This window comes from Panulirus ornatus, chromosome 59 (genome assembly GCF_036320965.1).
Source record: "Panulirus ornatus isolate Po-2019 chromosome 59, ASM3632096v1, whole genome shotgun sequence".
In the NCBI taxonomy this organism is placed as follows: Eukaryota; Metazoa; Arthropoda; class Malacostraca; order Decapoda; family Palinuridae; genus Panulirus; species Panulirus ornatus.
The window spans coordinates 5,988,123-6,007,021 of record NC_092282.1 but is presented as its reverse complement, the minus strand read 5'-3'; the positions used below and the strand labels follow the sequence as shown (position 1 = coordinate 6,007,021).

The 18,899-nt window shown below is 47.6% G+C and overlaps 1 protein-coding gene across 2 annotated transcripts in view; it reads right to left on the bottom strand.

The window, feature by feature from the left end:
- The window catches only part of LOC139767252 (LIM/homeobox protein Lhx1-like), a 202,272-nt gene that overhangs the window by 37,554 nt on the left and 145,819 nt on the right, over window positions 1–18,899 (bottom strand). For both annotated transcript variants that reach the window (XM_071696411.1, XM_071696410.1), the window contains exon 2: window positions 5,960–6,165. In XM_071696411.1, the coding sequence (XP_071552512.1) occupies window positions 5,960–6,165 (206 nt within the window). The remainder of the gene's footprint in view (window positions 1–5,959; window positions 6,166–18,899) is intronic.

Sequence of the window (18,899 nt, the reverse complement as noted above, 5' to 3'; positions counted from 1 at the left end):
ATGGTATAAACAGAGTAGACAGTTTTTCAATGAGATTTTCATTTTATCATATTATCTTTTCCGACGACGTCCATCGAATGATGACACACAAGGGACGAAAAGCCACGTCTCTTTTTTTTTTCATTTTGAAGTTCCCGCTCCTACTTCCTTGGCTGAAATGACCCAGAACATGACGAGAGACTTATTATTGTATGTACGTATGCATGAATATATGTATGTATTCATGGTAATATGTATGTATATATGTATGTATGTATGTATTTATGTATGTATGTATGTATGTATGTATGTATGTATGTATGTATTTATGTAAGTATGTATGTATGTATGTATTTATGTATGTATGTATGTATGTATGTATTCATGTATGTATGTATGTATGTATGTATGTATGTATGCATGTATGTATGTATTTATGTATGATTTATGTATGTATGTGTATGTATGTATGTATGAATGTATGTATGAATGTATGTATGCATATATGTATGTATGTATGTATGTATGGAGGGCCCCATCATTTTTCTTCACGCTATACACATTGCTCAAAACAGGTGAAGGTAAATGCAAGTATCCAATAACACTGTGTCCTTTATGGCACAACATGAAGAAATAATATAGAATTAGTTTTAGATTTAACGACCTGCTTCAATGGGGTAGAAGGAAGGGGAATACGATGTCACGTTGATGTGTCTCACAATTTGCTGCTCTCAAAGAGACATCAGGCAGTCGCAGTGTCCCGCCATAATTTAAATTACTTGCTATCACTGACGTCACTCGAGCGACTGAGTCAACAGATGACGTAAAGAGATCCTCCGCACACCGTTTTCTTCCGCGGGAAAAACATGGGCGTATTATCAATGCGATTTTGACATTATCCTTCTCATTCCCTCACAGGGAAGGGTATGGGTACGTGATGGACCACGAACAGCCCAAGAGAGTGTACTGAAGACTCGTGCAATTTTACACGCTTTGAGAATCGTGGTGTCTGAGGCTGAGTGACAGTTGTAAGTGCCTTAACAACCAAGCGATGGTTGAGTTAGTTACTGTACAGAATTGTTACTTGGATCGAAGGCTGTTTATAGACAGTGCAAGGCTGTATCAAAGTGGCTTCTAGAATGAGTTTTTTTTTATATATTGATGTATATTTGATGATATATAGTTGAAGATAGTATATAGATGATATATTTGAGGATATACTGATATGTTGATGGCAAGTCTACCCAACTGGCAAAGTTAGACTATTGTTATATGCCTTCGTTTGTAGATTTCAACAGTACGACCCTTGATCACGACGGTACGACCCTTGAGCACGACGGTACGACCCTTGAACAGGACGGTACGACCCTTGAACAGGATGGTACGATACGACCCCTAGGTAATAATAGCCTGACCTTTCAGCTGATCCCTTGTGGGGGTTGGGGGGAAAGAGCAGGTCAAGCGTCACGTCATCATACCCAAGGAGGAGAGGTCGAACCAGAGAGAGAGAGAGAGAGAGAGAGAGAGAGAGAGAGAGAGAGAGAGAGAGAGAGAGAGCGAGAGCATCTTATTCTCAGGCTTCAAATTTCTCGTTTGTGCCATCAACGAGAAGACCTGATGGAAAACATTTGACGTCGTGAGTGAACCCATGACAACATGAAATGAAAAGAAATCTCAAGATTTCTCCACCTCACTGTGTCAGGACCACCACACACACACACACACACACACACACACACACACACGCATACACACACACACACACACACACACACACACACACACACCTCCAGTAAAAAAAAGGGGCACATCAGTTATGATTGCACACTCCACTGGGCAGAGCCTCGCCGGATGTTGAACAATAGTGGTATTAGCTCTGGTTCTGGGGGCATCAAATGCATTAATAAATGATCCGAGGTTTAAAAAAAAGAAGAAGAACGTTTCCCTTTTTATTACACTGATGTTTATACGTTCCAGTTTATACGACCTAAGGCCTTTCTTCTCTTTTTTTTTTCAGTTCTTTTTACTTCTTGTGGTGGAGGTTGGGTGAGCGCTGGGGTCTGGTGAGGACTAGGGTTGATGAGCGCTGGAGTGGGTTGGTGAGCGCTGGGGTTGGTGAGCGCTGGGGTTGGTTAGCACTAGGGTTGATGAGCGCTGGAGTGGGTTGGTGAGCGCTGGGGTTGGTGAGCGCTGGGGTTGGTTAGCACTAGGGTTGATGAGCGCTGGAGTGGGTTGGTGAGCGCTAGGGTTGGTGAGCGCTGGGGTTGGTTAGCACTAGGGTTGATGAGCGCTGGAGTGGGTTGGTGAGCGCTAGGGTTGGTGAGCGCTGGGGTTGGTGAGCGCTGGGGTTGGTTAGCACTAGGGTTGGTGAGCGCTGGGGTTGGTGAGCGCTGGGGTTGGTGAGCGCTGGGGTTGGTGAGCGCTGGGGTTGGTGAGCGCTGGGGTTGGTTAGCACTAGGGTTGGTGAGCGCTGGGGTTGGTGAGCGCTGGGGTTGGTGAGCGCTGGGGTTGGTGAGCGCTGGGGTTGGTTAGCACTAGGGTTGGTGAGCGCTGGGGTTGGTGAGCGCTGGGGTTGGTGAGCGCTGGGGTTGGTGAGCGCTGGGGTTGGTTAGCACTAGGGTTGGTGAGCGCTGGAGTGGGTTGGTGAGCGCAGTGTTGTTGTTGTGTGTGCACTCGTGGTTCGTTGAATACTTCCATAACTCCGAGTCGGTTGTAAAAGTCTTGTACTGGGATGTCTGATCGTGTGTCCCGAGAGCATAAGGTGTGTAGCATCATTAATTTTGTTTATATTCTGTTCGGGATGGGATAAGGTCGGGAGGAAGGGGTGAAGGTGGCCCATAAGATTCATCAAACCTCCTCACTTGGTGCAGGAATGGGTGTTTTTATGTCTTGAGATCCTAAGATTGTCGAAGATGTCGATCGCAGATTGTGCATATATCGTTTTTCGTTACCCAACTTAAGCAATCTTTGCTTTGATGTCGATCCGGTAACCAAAGCGAAAAGGGGTTGGGGGGGAGGAAGAACGGGAAATACACCTTAGGGTGAACATCTTTATCAATTCTCGTTTCTTCCTCGTAAGAAAAGATATACTATTATTGCACCACCGTCTTCCAAACCTTACGTTACCTCTGTCGTACATTAAAATCTAACACGTCCACATCGACGTGGAATCTTTTTTTCTCTTTTCTTCGCATTAAACGGGAAGTCATTCAGACATGACTTTGAATAATCTCTCCCAAACTTTTGAGAAGATGTACTGTCCGAAAACTCGCGACACATCCATTTGTTTTTGGGCATATTGAGCTGTCACGCGAGACACTGGGTGTAATCCCGGATGTCTCGTCACAAGGGGGGGTCGTCTGTTCCCTCCGACAGCTGGAGAGAGAGAGAGAGAGAGAGAGAGAGAGAGAGAGAGAGAGAGAGAGAGAGAGTGAGAGAGAGAGGTATCTTGCGAGGGATGTCGGAGGGCGTCGTGGCAACAGCAAGCAAAGTCCCCCTGTGCTTGCGCAAGCGTGGTAAGACGCCTGAGCCGAACAGTCTTCAAGAAGCTGCTTTGGTCTCGTACATGCAGGAGTTCGCTTTATTCTTCCTCTCGCTTGCTTGCTTTTTTGTTTTTGCCTCGTGTTGTGGTTGCTCTCAGATATTTCCATGATACGCCTTCATACCGCGTGTGTTCATATTATATACATAAGTCGTACGCATATACATGTATATAAACGTTCGTCTGTCGATGTACAGTGTCTATACCTATATATGTAAACATGTATGATGTGTGGTATGTATATAAGTATACATTTATCTTTAGGGTTGCCTATAGTTTTGTACATATGTACGTATATAATAGGATAAAGATGGATGGATGTATTTGTGTACAGAACGTGTTATTGGTTCACTTGCATCAGATAATGACAAGTGATTGGCTGCCAGAGGGTCGTGTTGATTATAACCCAACCTAGCAAGAATAACGGGACAATTACGGTGTTATTTCACGTCGTTAAATCTTCTGTTGGTCTTCGTAAAAACCAATGTGAGATCTTTCTTTTGTATGTGTGGCTTATAAATGTGGAAGAAATTCTGAGTCACAATTCTTTGACTTTTTGGAAACAGGCCAATAGTAATGACACCATCTTATTCTATTTACTGCTGTTTGTATACATACATTGCACGTATATACATTTGGGATAATCTTTTCTTTATACATATGTATAAATGCCAATTTCTGTCGTAGTTTCTTTTTTTAGTAATAGTTTTTTACTGTTTTTCAGCTGTGTTACTGTTGGTCATCGGGGGTGTTACCGGTTTCCTCCTATATCGTGGATGCATTACGAGCGTAAACTCTCCTTCGGCGAGTCTGGCATCAGCTGGCGTCGGTAATTGACATAAGGGGATACACACAGTCGCCTTCAGACTCGAACCGATCTTTCGGTAAGTCTTTCCTCCACAGCCTTTCAAAGGGTCATCTATATATCCTCACAAAAGCATGAGTTATGGCTATACTTCATGGCCATTTCCCTCCTCATGTCTCGTAATGTCATACACAGGGACTCAGTGGTAAACACCAAACATCTAATTCTATAGTACTAAATGTAGCCATATGAGGTGGGGGCGGGGGGTTTACCCAGGTCCAGAGTATATACGTATGGCTGGTAAGTTAGTGAGCATGTATGTAAAACATATGTAGAGTGTGTGGGAAAAGATGATATGTTTATTTCCCTGCAAGAAAAGATATTATACAAGATTTAATCTAGTGAAGCCCATTCAAGATCATATATGAATAGATATATCTAAATAACCATAGGGATTCTAGATCATACCTACTTACTCTGAGAATTATTAATATTAGCTAGCTTCCATCAATGTACACTATAGTATACTCAATCATCAGTTAAAGGTTTTGATTATACTCTGATATACTCAGCTGGGCTACCGTAAGCTAAAAGGCATTTGAATATACGTTTTTCTAAGTTCACAGATATACCCAGTCATTTCAGAGTATATTCATACCCAGTTTACCCTATTTGTTCAGTATACTAAGGTAAACTAATCTGTACCCAGTTGTACCTGTGAACTACCCACCCTTACGTAAAGATACACCCAGGTGTAGCCAAGTAAACCCGAGTCTACCCATTGATATTCGAGTAAATCCAGTGGTTTAGATTAAGCCGATGCGGCTCATCGCTTCCCTGGGCCTCTTTCGCTCTCCCTCTCATCTCGCAATTCTTTGGGCACGTCTCGTTGACACTGACGGATGAGCTGCCCACACCTCCACGACATGGGCGTGGCACTACAGGAGGGGGGCGTGAGGGAGAGGGAGAGGAGAGGAGGAGGGGGTGAGCGGTTGTGGGGAAAGGAAGGAGAGAGAGACAGGGGGTAGGGCGTGTGGAGGGCCCATCAAGAGAGAGTGATGGGTTACCTTGGATGGGATGGGGTTAGGGAGAGAGGGAGGGAAGGGGGAGGCGAAGGTTGGATGGGACGGTAAGTGCCAAGGAGTACATGGGCCGTGCTGGTGTCTGCTGTCATAGTCTACCTCCTTCGTCAAGTGGGTAAAGGCATCTTGTCTAGATGAATGTGAGACGACATCTTCTTTCTTCTCCTCCTCTTTCTCTTCTTCTCCTCCCTTACCAAACCCCTTAACCTTGGGCCACACTGCGATAAGCACAACGTCTACATATTCTTTTAATTATTCTCCTCCTTCCTTACCAGTAACAAATGATGATGTATTTACGGCAAGTCTTATATTTTAAGGCGAGGTCCTATATTGTCACGTGAGTAATCATTGTCAAGAACTTGGCTCTTTGTTTAATTCTTTAGTTTGTCCTGATATACAGGTCTGTGTCGTCCCTAGTAAGCCTGAAATCTCTGCTATTTGTGAAGGGATGAGGTCTTATCTATACCAAAAGTATATTTCATTAGGAAATACAAAGAAACCTGGCACAGAGAATCGTGGCGATGATGAGACACAGAGAGAAAGGAAGCTTACCAGACATGGCCTTGCCGCTCATGTAGTCCTGTTTACAGATGAACTTGTTCTCGTCCAGGACGTACAGCTCCTCGCCGGTGGAGAGCTGCTTGCGGCAGACGCAGCACGTGAAACACTTGAGGTGGAAGACGCGGTCGCGGGCCTTCCGCACCAAGTCCTGCGGCGAGATCCCCTGCAGACAACCCGAGCACTTGGTTCCGAACCGCCTGCGGGAGGTGAGGGGGAGGGAAGAGACGGGGAGGGAGAGAGAGAGAGAAGCGCTTTAGTTAAAAGGTTCTGCCCCAAGGGAGAGAGAGAGAGAGAGAGAGAGAGAGAGAGAGAGAGAGAGAGAGAGAGAGAGAGAGAGAGAGAGAGAAGAAAGAGAGAAAACTAATTCTAAACGTTGCAATGTTATTTTATACTCACCCTTCATCGAGGCTGAGCCGTTTTGGCATAAGATAAATTGATTCCCTTCCAGACTCTCTCTCTCTCTCTCTCTCTCTCTCTCTCTCTCTCTCTCTCTCTCTCTCTCTCTCTCTCTCTCTCTTCTGTCTCCTCCCCCAGCGGGTGTAGCGCCAGCCAGACCACTGAGGTTAATGGCAAAGTCGAGTGTATTGACTTACAAGCGCCAGTACACTTGGGATTGAGAGCATCTATGTCCTTCCTCTAATCCCCTCAGAGGGAAGCCACAATCCCACCACCCTCCTCCTTCCCCTCCCCCCTTCAAACCCCAGATAAATCCCCTCTAATTCCCCCACCCCTGGTTTTCCCCTCCACTCTCCCCCTGTCCTCCGTCCCCTCACAGGGGGTTCGGTGTCGATTGCAATTTAGCAAGCCAGTGAGCAAAGCCGAGGCTGATCCCATTTTCCCTCAAGTGAGGCTCCTCCGTTTTCCCTCATGCAAAGTTACCAAGGTTGCCTTCTGGGTCCTACACTTTTTTTATATTTTTTCTTTTTTTTTTTTATTCTTTAAGGGATTTGGTGACAGTCCAAATCTACGGACGATTTTGTCTAAAGTAGAAATATAAAGAAGGATATGAGGAATGTGTATGTATATAGTGTACGATATTTGGCGTCACAGAAAACTAGATGTTGATGTTTATTAAAAAACAGAAATCGGGTGGTGGGAAATTTGCAAGAGTTGAGGACGGATCATTGGCATTGGCAGTGGTGTTCCTGTTGTGCCGCCATGTCTCTGTCGTCCCGCCGCCGCCGCCGTTGCCGCAGCCGCAGCAACCGCCGCCGCCGGTGCCGCAGTCCCATCCCCGCCCTCCCTCCACCCTGCGGCTCGATCTGCATTTCAGAAGAGATTTAGAGTTTTACTCTGATCAGGTTATACCCCTCACCCCCCCAACACCCCCAGCGCCTCTTCTGATAGGTCGTCTGCGATAGATTATATCCGTCAGGTGTGATGCGCTTTTCGTTGCTCTCTCTCTCTCTCTCTCTCTCTCTCTCTCTCTCTCTCTCTCTCTCTCTCTCTCTCTCTCTCTCTCTCTCTCTCTCCACAGATAGTCATTCACTTCAAACTCGGGATTCGATACGAAGCTTATGTTTAAAGGGTTGGAGATATGTTTTTGAATCTGAAGCTGTAGATTCTACGTCAAACTACGTGCTTTTCAGTTTACAAAACCAGCGACAATGAGTGATAGCGAAATGTACTAAGCTATCCAAATGATATGATTTAAAGCGATTGAATTATATTCGTTGCTGAATGGAGGGGTTATATGGACCTCCGTGGTGGAGTGGTTAGCGTTCCTTTGACGCAGTGTCGGGCCGCATTGGGTCGAGCGCATAGGTTCGAATCCAGGTTGCGACAGTCTACCCAGCTGTTCATCCACCCTAAGGGTTGGTCAATACAGTGGGTACCTACCTCATATATATATATATATATATATATATATATATATATATATATATATATATATATATATATATATATATATTTCTGTGTCCACGGGGAAAATGAAACACGATACGTCCCCAAGTGCACTTTCGTGTAATAATCACATCATTAAGGGAGACACGGGAAAGAACTATAACAATCAGTTAACATACAACGTAGCGTTAATGCGATGGCCTTGATTAGGGCTTCAGTTGCCCGTGCCGTCTTAGATATAACACAAAAGATAAGACATAGGCGGTGGTCAGGGTAACTGGATGTGGTAGGTGTGGTAGTGGTGGCGGTGGAGATGGACGGACGGGTCCAAGACCTGAAGGCGTCTGGGATGCAACGCGTCCCTCGGCCAGGGCCCAGACTGCCATAAGCTTCTCTGATCCCGGTTTAGAGGTTTGTTTTAATCAGGCTCGGGTGAGGGACGGTATGAGCGCGGCGAAAAAGCGGCTCTTTTAGCAGGTGTGTGTGGGGGGGGGGGGGGGAATCACGGACAGGTGGCCAAGACGTAATTTTTACTCCTATATTGTTCTACCTTTAAACCAAGATTTTATCTACTTCATTCTTATCGTTCTGTGCCATGCTGGGAGGAAGTATTTGCGTTATATTTCCCCTCTCCATCTGGGTAACAATGGTGAGGCTTAGAGTGGAATGAAACGAAGCAAGTTGAAGAGAGGAGGGGGGGGGTGGAAAAAATAAAAAGGTGCCTTTGAGTTTCGCTCACGGCAACTGAGCGTAGGGGGAGGGATTTGCCCGTTTTCTATTACGACCGAGAAATTGCCGCCGATTGTTCAGCTTTGACGCTGGAAAATGAGTTTTCATAGAGATTTTCTAGGATGAGCCGAGATGCCTTTCACAAAATTGTGGAGCAGAAATGGGTAAGCGATAGGATGTCACGTATCCACTTTTTTTTTTTTCTTTTTTACGTATAAAATGTTGGAAAATAGCACCATACCCGTGGGAGTTAGATTCGCTCCTATTGGCAAGTTAGCGGGGACGGAAGGCGAGGGAAAATGATCGAAAAAAAAAATTTAAAATGATAGGAAAAAAAATATTGTGATAATGCACCCTACATGGGAACTTATTTCACGCTATTTGGAATGCTACAGCGGATTTCTTATATATATATATTTCTTTTTATATATTGCTACGGTATTCCATGAATTCGTTAGACAAAATTGTGATACTCTTTGGGAAAAAAAAAGATTATCGTGAGAATTATAGGAATATGAGGAAAGAATTCGTGGTGATGTTCTGGTCATGTGAAGTAATTTCATGCAACTGCGAATGTGGTAATGGCTTTTATGTCTCCATATATATAAGAGATATCCTCAGCTTTTTGAAAGTAACAAAGTCTTGAAAATGGTCTTAAGATATTGATTGAGAGGGTGAAGGCATGTACAGAGCATCAGATTGGGGAAGAGCAGTGCGGTTTCAGAAGTGGTAGAGGATGTGTGGATCAGGTGTTTGCTTTGAAGAATGTATGTGAGAAATACTTAGAAAAGCAAATGGATTTGTATGTAGCATTTATGGATCTGGAGAAGGCATATGATAGAGTTGATAGAGATGCTCTGTGGAAGGTATTAAGAATATATGGTGTTGGAGGCAAGTTGTTAGAAGCAGTGAAAAGTTTTTATCGAGGATGTAAGGCATGTGTACGTGTAGGAAGAGAGGAAAGTGATTGGTTCTCAGTGAATGTAGGTTTGCGGCAGGGGTGTGTGATGTCTCCATGGTTGTTTAATTTGTTTATGGATGGGGTTGTAAGGGAGGTAAATGCAAGAGTCCTGGAAAGAGGGGCAAGTATGAAGTCTGTTGGGGATGAGAGAGCTTGGGAAGTGAGTCAGTTGTTGTTCGCTGATGATACAGCGCTGGTGGCTGATTCATGTGAGAAACTGCAGAAGCTGGTGACTGAGTTTGGTAAAGTGTGTGGAAGAAGAAAGTTGAGAGTAAATGTGAATAAGAGCAAGGTTATTAGGTACAGTAGGGGTGAGGGTCAAGTCAATTGGGAGGTGAGTTTGAATGGGGAAAAACTGGAGGAAGTGAAGTGTTTTAGATATCTGGGAGTGGATCTGTCAGCGGATGGAACCATGGAAGCGGAAGTGGATCATAGGGTGGGGGAGGGGGCGAAAATTTTGGGAGCCTTGAAAAATGTGTGGAAGTCGAGAACATTATCTCGGAAAGCAAAAATGGGTATGTTTGAGGGAATAGTGGTTCCAACAATGTTGTATGGTTGCGAGGCGTGGGCTATGGATAGAGATGTGCGCAGGAGGATGGATGTGCTGGAAATGAGATGTTTGAGGACAATGTGTGGTGTGAGGTGGTTTGATCGAGTAAGTAACGTAAGGGTAAGAGAGATGTGTGGAAATAAAAAGAGCGTGGTTGAGAGAGCAGAAGAGGGTGTTTTGAAATGGTTTGGGCACATGGAGAGAATGAGTGAGGAGAGATTGACCAAGAGGATATATGTGTCGGAGGTGGAGGGAACGAGGAGAAGAGGGAGACCAAATTGGAGGTGGAAAGATGGAGTGAAAAAGATTTTGTGTGATCGGGGCCTGAACATGCAGGAGGGTGAAAGGAGGGCAAGGAATAGAGTGAATTGGAGTCATGTGGTATACAGGGGTTGACGTGCTGTCAGTGGATTGAATCAAGGCATGTGAAGCGTCTGGGGTAAACCATGGAAAGCTGTGTAGGTATGTATATTTGCGTGTGTGGACGTGTGTATGTACATGTGCATGGGGGGGGGGGTTGGGCCATTTCTTTCGTCTGTTTCCTTGCGCTACCTCGCAAACGCGGGAGACAGCGACAAAGTATAAAAAAAAAAAAAAAAAAAAAAAAAAAATATATATATATATATATATATATATATATATATATATATATATATATATATCGGTAGCCACGACGAAGATTGGAACACGAAGACCTAAGCCTTTTTCGTGGTAATTCACATTTTCAAGGATACAGAGATATGCCAGAAGATGTACTTTATCACGAACGCTCTCCGATCTTCGTGTTTCACTTACCTTGTGGCTACCAGCATGTTACCGAATCACGCTTTCTTCTCATATGATATATATATATATATATATATATATATATATATATATATATATATATATATATATATATATATATATATATATATATATGAACAAAGTGCGTTTGAACGCGCACCTTTATAGAACATACAAACCTCCAACAACCAGGATCGAACCTGGGACCCCTGAGCAACAGGCGGGAGCGCTACCGCTAGGTTATGATCTCCCCTAATAGGGAATTGACTATTCGAATACTATGTACTCGAATACCCTTCGTCTCATGTTGGTGAGCAACGGGGTCTACACCGGTCATTTCCCATCAGGCTCACACAACCAGCAGAAGATAGCATTTTACCAATATATATATCGACGGAAAATTCTCTCTTTCATATCGGATAAATTCCTGATGTTACAACGGTCGCTTAATTCACGATTAATCAAACTTATCATTGCCAAAACACCTTCAAGAAAGCGAGAAAAAACGCCATATGCTTTTGAATTATAAGTACAGGACTGAGCGCAAATGTACTGGAGGAGAGGAAACAGTAAACATAGTTTGTGATGTTTCTCGGTTGCATAAGCTGTTTCCGGGGTTAGGGCGTTATTTACGGGGGGACACCCCAGAACACATTTTTTTTGTCTAGGAGGAAAGTAGTAAGTAGTAGTAGGGGTCAAGTAGAAGCATTTTCTCACCTTCGTTGGACTAAAAAAAAAAAAAAGAACGCACCAATTTGTTTTTCTCTCTGTTTTTGAACTGTAGTCGAAGGATCCAGTCACGGATTCAAACTAGCGACATGACCACGAAACTGATTGACAATGAATCTTGGAAAATGATAAGAAAAGTTGAGAAAGAGAATGAGAGAAAAAAAGAAAGAAATTTGACTGACATGTTGTATGTATCTTTGTTTTGATGATAGGGAAACAGTATGTGTGAAATGGTTCCGGCCATCACTTCAAAACACTCCTTAAGTCTGGTTGTACTTCCCTTGGGGGCGGCTTCTGTGCACACTCGCCTTTCTCTATCCACTCCACCGGAATCTACGGATAGCCCAAGATTATTCATGCCACAAGTGGCCATCATCATTCATATGACTGAGATAAACCAATATTCCGATATTCGCGACAGGAGTACCAAGTCATGTAGATATTTCTGTATATAAAATACCTCCTGCGCAGAATATCGCCAATGGGAAGGGCCCATTAGATGCATTACCCCTTGGCAAGTACAATATCCTAGGCACGGACAATAGCCCCTAGCATTTACAGTAGCTCCTAGCACGTAATAGTCTCTTAACACGGACAGTAGCCCATGAAAATACGATAACTCCTGCCACGTACGATAACTCTTGATATGTACGATAGCTCATAACGTATACAGTGGTCCCTAACACGTACAATAACCCCTGACACGTACAATAGCCCCTGACACCACGTACAGCATACAATAGGCTTGGGTCATTAATATGCTTTGAGGAACAGACTGCGTGGTTGATGGAACGGGAAACGATGGGGTGCTTTGAATAGGCGCAGTTGATGGGAAAGAAATTAATTTCGTGACGTGAAGAGCAGGCAAAATGCGTGATGGAACAGTAGAGGAAACAGATTTCTGAAGAATAGATACAAGTGCTTGTTGGAAGAATAGTGGCGTAGATGGCTTTGAATAAGGACAGTGCATGATGGGAAAGTAAAGGAGATGACGGGTTTAAAGAGAGAGAGAGAGAGAGAGAGAGAGAGAGAGAGAGAGAGAGAGAGAGAGAGAGAGAGAGGGGGGGGGGGAGAGGGAGAGAGAGTATCGAAAAGCTTAAACTGTTGTTGTTCACCTAGCACCTAGTCATTACCTAGCACCTAGTCATTACCTAGCACCTAGTCAACACCTAGCACCTAGTCAACACCTAGTACCTTGTTAAAACTATTCGAAGCCTCGTGCTAGAGCGAGTTATCCTAAACATCAAACCAAGGCTTGGTACCCTAAGTGGCCCATACATCTTGTTAACATAATGACCTCGTCTGTCGTAGATGTCAGGGTTTGTTTGTATGACTATGATCTCACGCCACCTTCTCCACCTCTCGTTTGAGTTACTCACAGAAATTCTTCACTTATTATCTTCATTTGGCCTTTCAATCACCCCCATCTGGAAGCTACCCTCACCAGGTTCTTTGACTTTACATTACCTATTGAACTTTTACTAAGTCGTCTAACCTTGTATTATTCGACAAACCATTTTCTCTAGTTCTCATCATGTACTCAATGCTCTCAGCTTTTTTCATCCATATTCACAACCTCCAGGCCTTTATCTGTCTTTCTATGAGACTCAAAAACGTCACGAGATCTTTACTAGACCCCCCGCCCCACCCAAGATCACCTATTCTAAGTTCCTGTTCCTCTAGATCAAACACCATCCGATTGAAAAACACACCCACCCCACCACCATACCACACACACACACACACACACATATCATTATCTCCGCACCATCATTTTTGCCCCAGATCCCATCAGTACGCCTGGATCCCCCTTCTGGACGTCCAGACGAGGCAAGGAATGCCTTCGTCGTGGATTAGCAGGGTTCCGTCAACAGATCGACACTGAACCAACCCAGGTGGTGCTGAGCTGAGTATGGTGGTCACGGATCAATAGCTCTATGAACTAGAGACGAGGTCGCCTGTCATTCTCAAAGTGCGGAAGAGTTGTTATTGGTTGGAAGAAGATCGTCTCTGGTAATATCAGTAATACACACACACACACACACACATATATATATATATATATATATATATATATATATATATATATATATATATATATATATATATACATTCTTTCCTGACGTAGGAGGACGGAAGGCTCGAGAGAAAACATAATAAACTTCAGTCATGTCGAAGGAGCGAGTAATCCAGTCTGCGAGTGGGTTCGAACCTTGGTTCCCAGAGCAGCTGTGTGCAGGCTCCAGCGGCGAGTCTCATAAACAAGAAGCTGCTTAAGCAAAATCCCGTTGACACAACAAAGAGAAATAACTTAGAAGTAGCAAAAAGTGAAGAATCCCACCGCTGACTCCCACATCTTGTGGTGCTGCATCACCATCCCTCCCTCCCTCCCTCCCTCCCTCCCTCCCTCCCTCCCTCCCTCCCTCCCTCCCTCCCTCCCTCCCTCCCTCCCTCCCTCCCTCCCTCCCTCCCTCCCTCCCTCCCTCCCTCCCTCCCTCCCTCCCTCCCTCCCTCCCTCCCTCCCTCCCTCCCTCCCTCCCTCCCTCCCTCCCTCCCTCCCTCCCTCCCTCCCTCCCTCCCTCCCTCCCTCCCTCCCTCCCTCCCTCCCTCCCTCCCTCCCTCCCTCCCTCCCTCCCTCCCTCCCTCCCTCCCTCCCTCCCTCCCTCCCTCCCTCCCTCCCTCCCTCCCTCCCTCCCTCCCTCCCTCCCTCCCTCCCTCCCTCCCTCCCTCCCTCCCTCCCTCCCTCCCTCCCTCCCTCCCTCCCTCCCTCCCTCCCTCCCTCCCTCCCTCCCTCCCTCCCTCCCTCCCTCCCTCCCTCCCTCCCTCCCTCCCTCCCTCCCTCCCTCCCTCCCTCCCTCCCTCCCTCCCTCCCTCCCTCCCTCCCTCCCTCCCTCCCTCCCTCCCTCCCTCCCTCCCTCCCTCCCTCCCTCCCTCCCTCCCTCCCTCCCTCCCTCCCTCCCTCCCTCCCTCCCTCCCTCCCTCCCTCCCTCCCTCCCTCCCTCCCTCCCTCCCTCCCTCCCTCCCTCCCTCCCTCCCTCCCTCCCTCCCTCCCTCCCTCCCTCCCTCCCTCCCTCCCTCCCTCCCTCCCTCCCTCCCTCCCTCCCTCCCTCCCTCCCTCCCTCCCTCCCTCCCTCCCTCCCTCCCTCCCTCCCTCCCTCCCTCCCTCCCTCCCTCCCTCCCTCCCTCCCTCCCTCCCTCCCTCCCTCCCTCCCTCCCTCCCTCCCTCCCTCCCTCCCTCCCTCCCTCCCTCCCTCCCTCCCTCCCTCCCTCCCTCCCTCCCTCCCTCCCTCCCTCCCTCCCTCCCTCCCTCCCTCCCTCCCTCCCTCCCTCCCTCCCTCCCTCCCTCCCTCCCTCCCTCCCTCCCTCCCTCCCTCCCTCCCTCCCTCCCTCCCTCCCTCCCTCCCTCCCTCCCTCCCTCCCTCCCTCCCTCCCTCCCTCCCTCCCTCCCTCCCTCCCTCCCTCCCTCCCTCCCTCCCTCCCTCCCTCCCTCCCTCCCTCCCTCCCTCCCTCCCTCCCTCCCTCCCTCCCTCCCTCCCTCCCTCCCTCCCTCCCTCCCTCCCTCCCTCCCTCCCTCCCTCCCTCCCTCCCTCCCTCCCTCCCTCCCTCCCTCCCTCCCTCCCTCCCTCCCTCCCTCCCTCCCTCCCTCCCTCCCTCCCTCCCTCCCTCCCTCCCTCCCTCCCTCCCTCCCTCCCTCCCTCCCTCCCTCCCTCCCTCCCTCCCTCCCTCCCTCCCTCCCTCCCTCCCTCCCTCCCTCCCTCCCTCCCTCCCTCCCTCCCTCCCTCCCTCCCTCCCTCCCTCCCTCCCTCCCTCCCTCCCTCCCTCCCTCCCTCCCTCCCTCCCTCCCTCCCTCCCTCCCTCCCTCCCTCCCTCCCTCCCTCCCTCCCTCCCTCCCTCCCTCCCTCCCTCCCTCCCTCCCTCCCTCCCTCCCTCCCTCCCTCCCTCCCTCCCTCCCTCCCTCCCTCCCTCCCTCCCTCCCTCCCTCCCTCCCTCCCTCCCTCCCTCCCTCCCTCCCTCCCTCCCTCCCTCCCTCCCTCCCTCCCTCCCTCCCTCCCTCCCTCCCTCCCTCCCTCCCTCCCTCCCTCCCTCCCTCCCTCCCTCCCTCCCTCCCTCCCTCCCTCCCTCCCTCCCTCCCTCCCTCCCTCCCTCCCTCCCTCCCTCCCTCCCTCTTCCCCACTTCCGAAACCGCTGGCTTGCTGCATGCGGTCTTGTTGAAGCTGGTGACACCACCACTACCACCGACATTTATGCCAACAGAAGCTCAATAAATGTTCACACACACACACACAAGGCCAAATTCCCGCCTCCTCCCTCACCGCCGTGTCGTGAACACCTCACATGATGAACTCTATATTTTATAACTGTTCACCGCTACCTCAGCTGTGTGGTGGAATATTGTGACGTTCAATCACAAAAATGTGGATGTGCTTCCCTCATTTATTCTTTTGAAAACCCTCGTGAACAACGACGATGTATAACCCTTAAGCACGACGGTACGATCTTTACGCGCGACGGTACGACATGAAACGCGACGTTAAGACGTTTGAGTATGATACCCTAACCCTTTGCCCTGATCTTAGAAGGTCAGGTCAAAGGTCAGGTCATCACAATCAACGGTCGTTCTCAAAGGTCACGCCAGCGTGTGCCCAAGGGGGGATCATACCTCATTTGTTTATATAAACTCGACAAATTACACACGGAGTATTACACCATCATTTCCCCACACTTACCACACACACTGTAATCATCTCTCATACTTTTCCTTCTCATTTTTTCTTCAAAAGATTTTGAGTACTTGTGACTTGTTTCATAACTCTGCGTTGGTTAGTTCCACTGACCCTTTACCTTCCCTAGGGACCTGTTGGATCCTTGTGAGGGAGCCTGACCCTATCTCAGGTCGAATTCGATGGTCTTCTACATCCTCCATAGTTCGGTCTGAGTCCAAACTTCTGTGTTGTTGGGTCGAGCAGGTTGTTGGAAGCCGTGGTTTGCATGCCTACGCATCCATTACAACCTGGGTTTAACGAGTACCTTATCTATTAAGGGCATTTTCAGACATTGCTATGGTACAGCCACTAGCGGTTCTGACGAATGCAGGTAGTGGGTTAAAAAGTCATTGGTCCCATATGTTGACAGTGTTATATTTTGTATCATTAAGCTTATCGCATCTTTCTCATCTTGATCGTAATATTCCACATAGTCTTCTATGTCCGTCGTGCCAGCAAAGGGATAATAATGATGCCTCTTAGGATCCTCCAAGTGTGAAAATATGATACGCTTCTCCTCGTCTACTTCGCTCCAGGGAGTACAGCCTTAGTGTTTTCAGCCGAACTACCTTTAACTGAGATCTTTGACTGGGTCAGCGCGGAGGTGTGGAAACAGAAAAGAACTTTTCGGATCTCCTAAACTCTGCCATTTCGCCCATCCAGAGGGGTAGATGTCTGCACACAGCAGCATGTTATCTGCTCAGGGAGGATGTCAGTGCCCTGGAGAGCGTCATCTTCGGCTGGAGCAGTGCCCTGGAGGGCGTCAGCAGTGCCCTGGAGAGCGTCCTCATCGGCTGCAGATGGAGCAGTGCCCTGGAGGGCGTCAGCAGTGCCCTGGAGAGCGTCCTCATCGGCTGCAGATGGAGCAGTGCCCTGGAGGGCGTCAGCAGTGCCCTGGAGAGCGTCCTCATCGGTTGCAGATGGAGCAGTGCCCTGGAGAGCGTCAGCAGTGCCCTGGAGAGCGTCAGCATCGGCTGCAGATGGAGCAGTGCCCTGGAGAGCGTCAGCAGTGCCCTGGAGAGCGTCAGCAGTGCCCTGGAGAGCGTCAGCAGTGCCCTGGAGAGCGTCCTCATCAGCTGCAAGCAGTGCCGCGTCCTCTGACATTTGGGAGTCGAGGTTTTGTGTCCGGCGAAAGATCTTCAGTGTCAATGATGTGAGAACATCGTAACGGTGTTGTAACCACTGCCTCGCTCTCTGTCCAGGGTTGTCTTCTCTTTCTGTGTCGTGTGTGTGTGTGTGTGTGTCTGTCTGTCTGTCTTTCTGTTTGTCTGTCTCTCGTGAGAGCTCTCATTGTGTGTGTGTGTGTGTGTGTGTGTGTGTGTGTGTGTGTGTGTGTCTTCCTCCTTCATCCACCACGCACATGGCCCCACGCCCTGAACACATCCCCTCTCCACACTACCATTAACAACCCACCTAATTAGACAAAGTATATACCTCGTCCCTCTTGTAATAAGAAAGAATAATAATCCACTAAGTTACACTGTATTCTGTTTCTTATTTTTTTTCTCTCTCGTTGCAAGTGCAAAAACTTCTTTCAAAAATACATAAAAGAAGAAGAAAAAAATATCTTATCTCTGTCTTCTCTCCCTTCTAGAGGGAGAGAAAAGATTTATATGTTTTCTTCTGTGCCGTAAAATTGAAGTGCCGTCTGTCACTCTGTGCCACAAAACTGTGTTACTATTTTCTTTCTTTGTCGCAGAGTTGCGACGCGTTTTCTAAAACCCTGAAATACTGCGCTGTGTCCTGTCCCTCTCTCTCTCTCTCTCTCTCTCTCTCTCTCTCTCTCTCTCTGTCTCTCTCTCTCTCTCTCTCTCTCTCTCTCTCTCTCTCTCTCTCTCTCTCTCTCTCTCTCTCTCTCTCTCTCTCTCGCTCTCTCTCTCTCTCTCTCTCTCTCTCAGGGACAACAACACTCAGACACAACACTACCAAAGCTATTTAAGAAAGCTTCGGTTCGCTTTCGAAACAAGTCCTTATTACACACGATATATATGAGAAATTACCGAGAAATCCTCGGTGGAAAATCGACGATATGTTCTTTAAGAAGACCCAAGTCAAGTTCTGAGGCTGCGTTTCTGAAAACATTCCTAAACAGAAAAAAAGAATAAAAAATAAACGTTCATGAAGTTTGTAAGAAACGTTTTCAAGACCCGGTAATCATTCCATGTTCACAGTCAAGACGCCAAAGGCAACGTTCGAAACATTTCTTTAGTCGCTCGAGAAGGAATTCAGAACACCTCCAAATACCTTCCTTCAGCAACCTTCAGCAAAGCGACCACCTAACTCCTTCGAAGCACCTCCAAAGCCCCGACCATATCTGTCGTCTCACACAACTCCAAATCCTTTATACCCATCTTCCCTTCAGAGACCTTCAATCGACCCCCCCTCCACGCCTGATACCTGCAGAAAAACCTCCAAAACATCGACCGCATCCATCACACACCTCCAAATCCCTTCTGACACACGAATCTTGCAGATGGCATGATAAAACATACGTAATCTATAATCTACCTCCAAACCCTCAGAGTAAAGACTGGAAGAAATAGAGTGCCTTCAACTCGACAGGGTCGC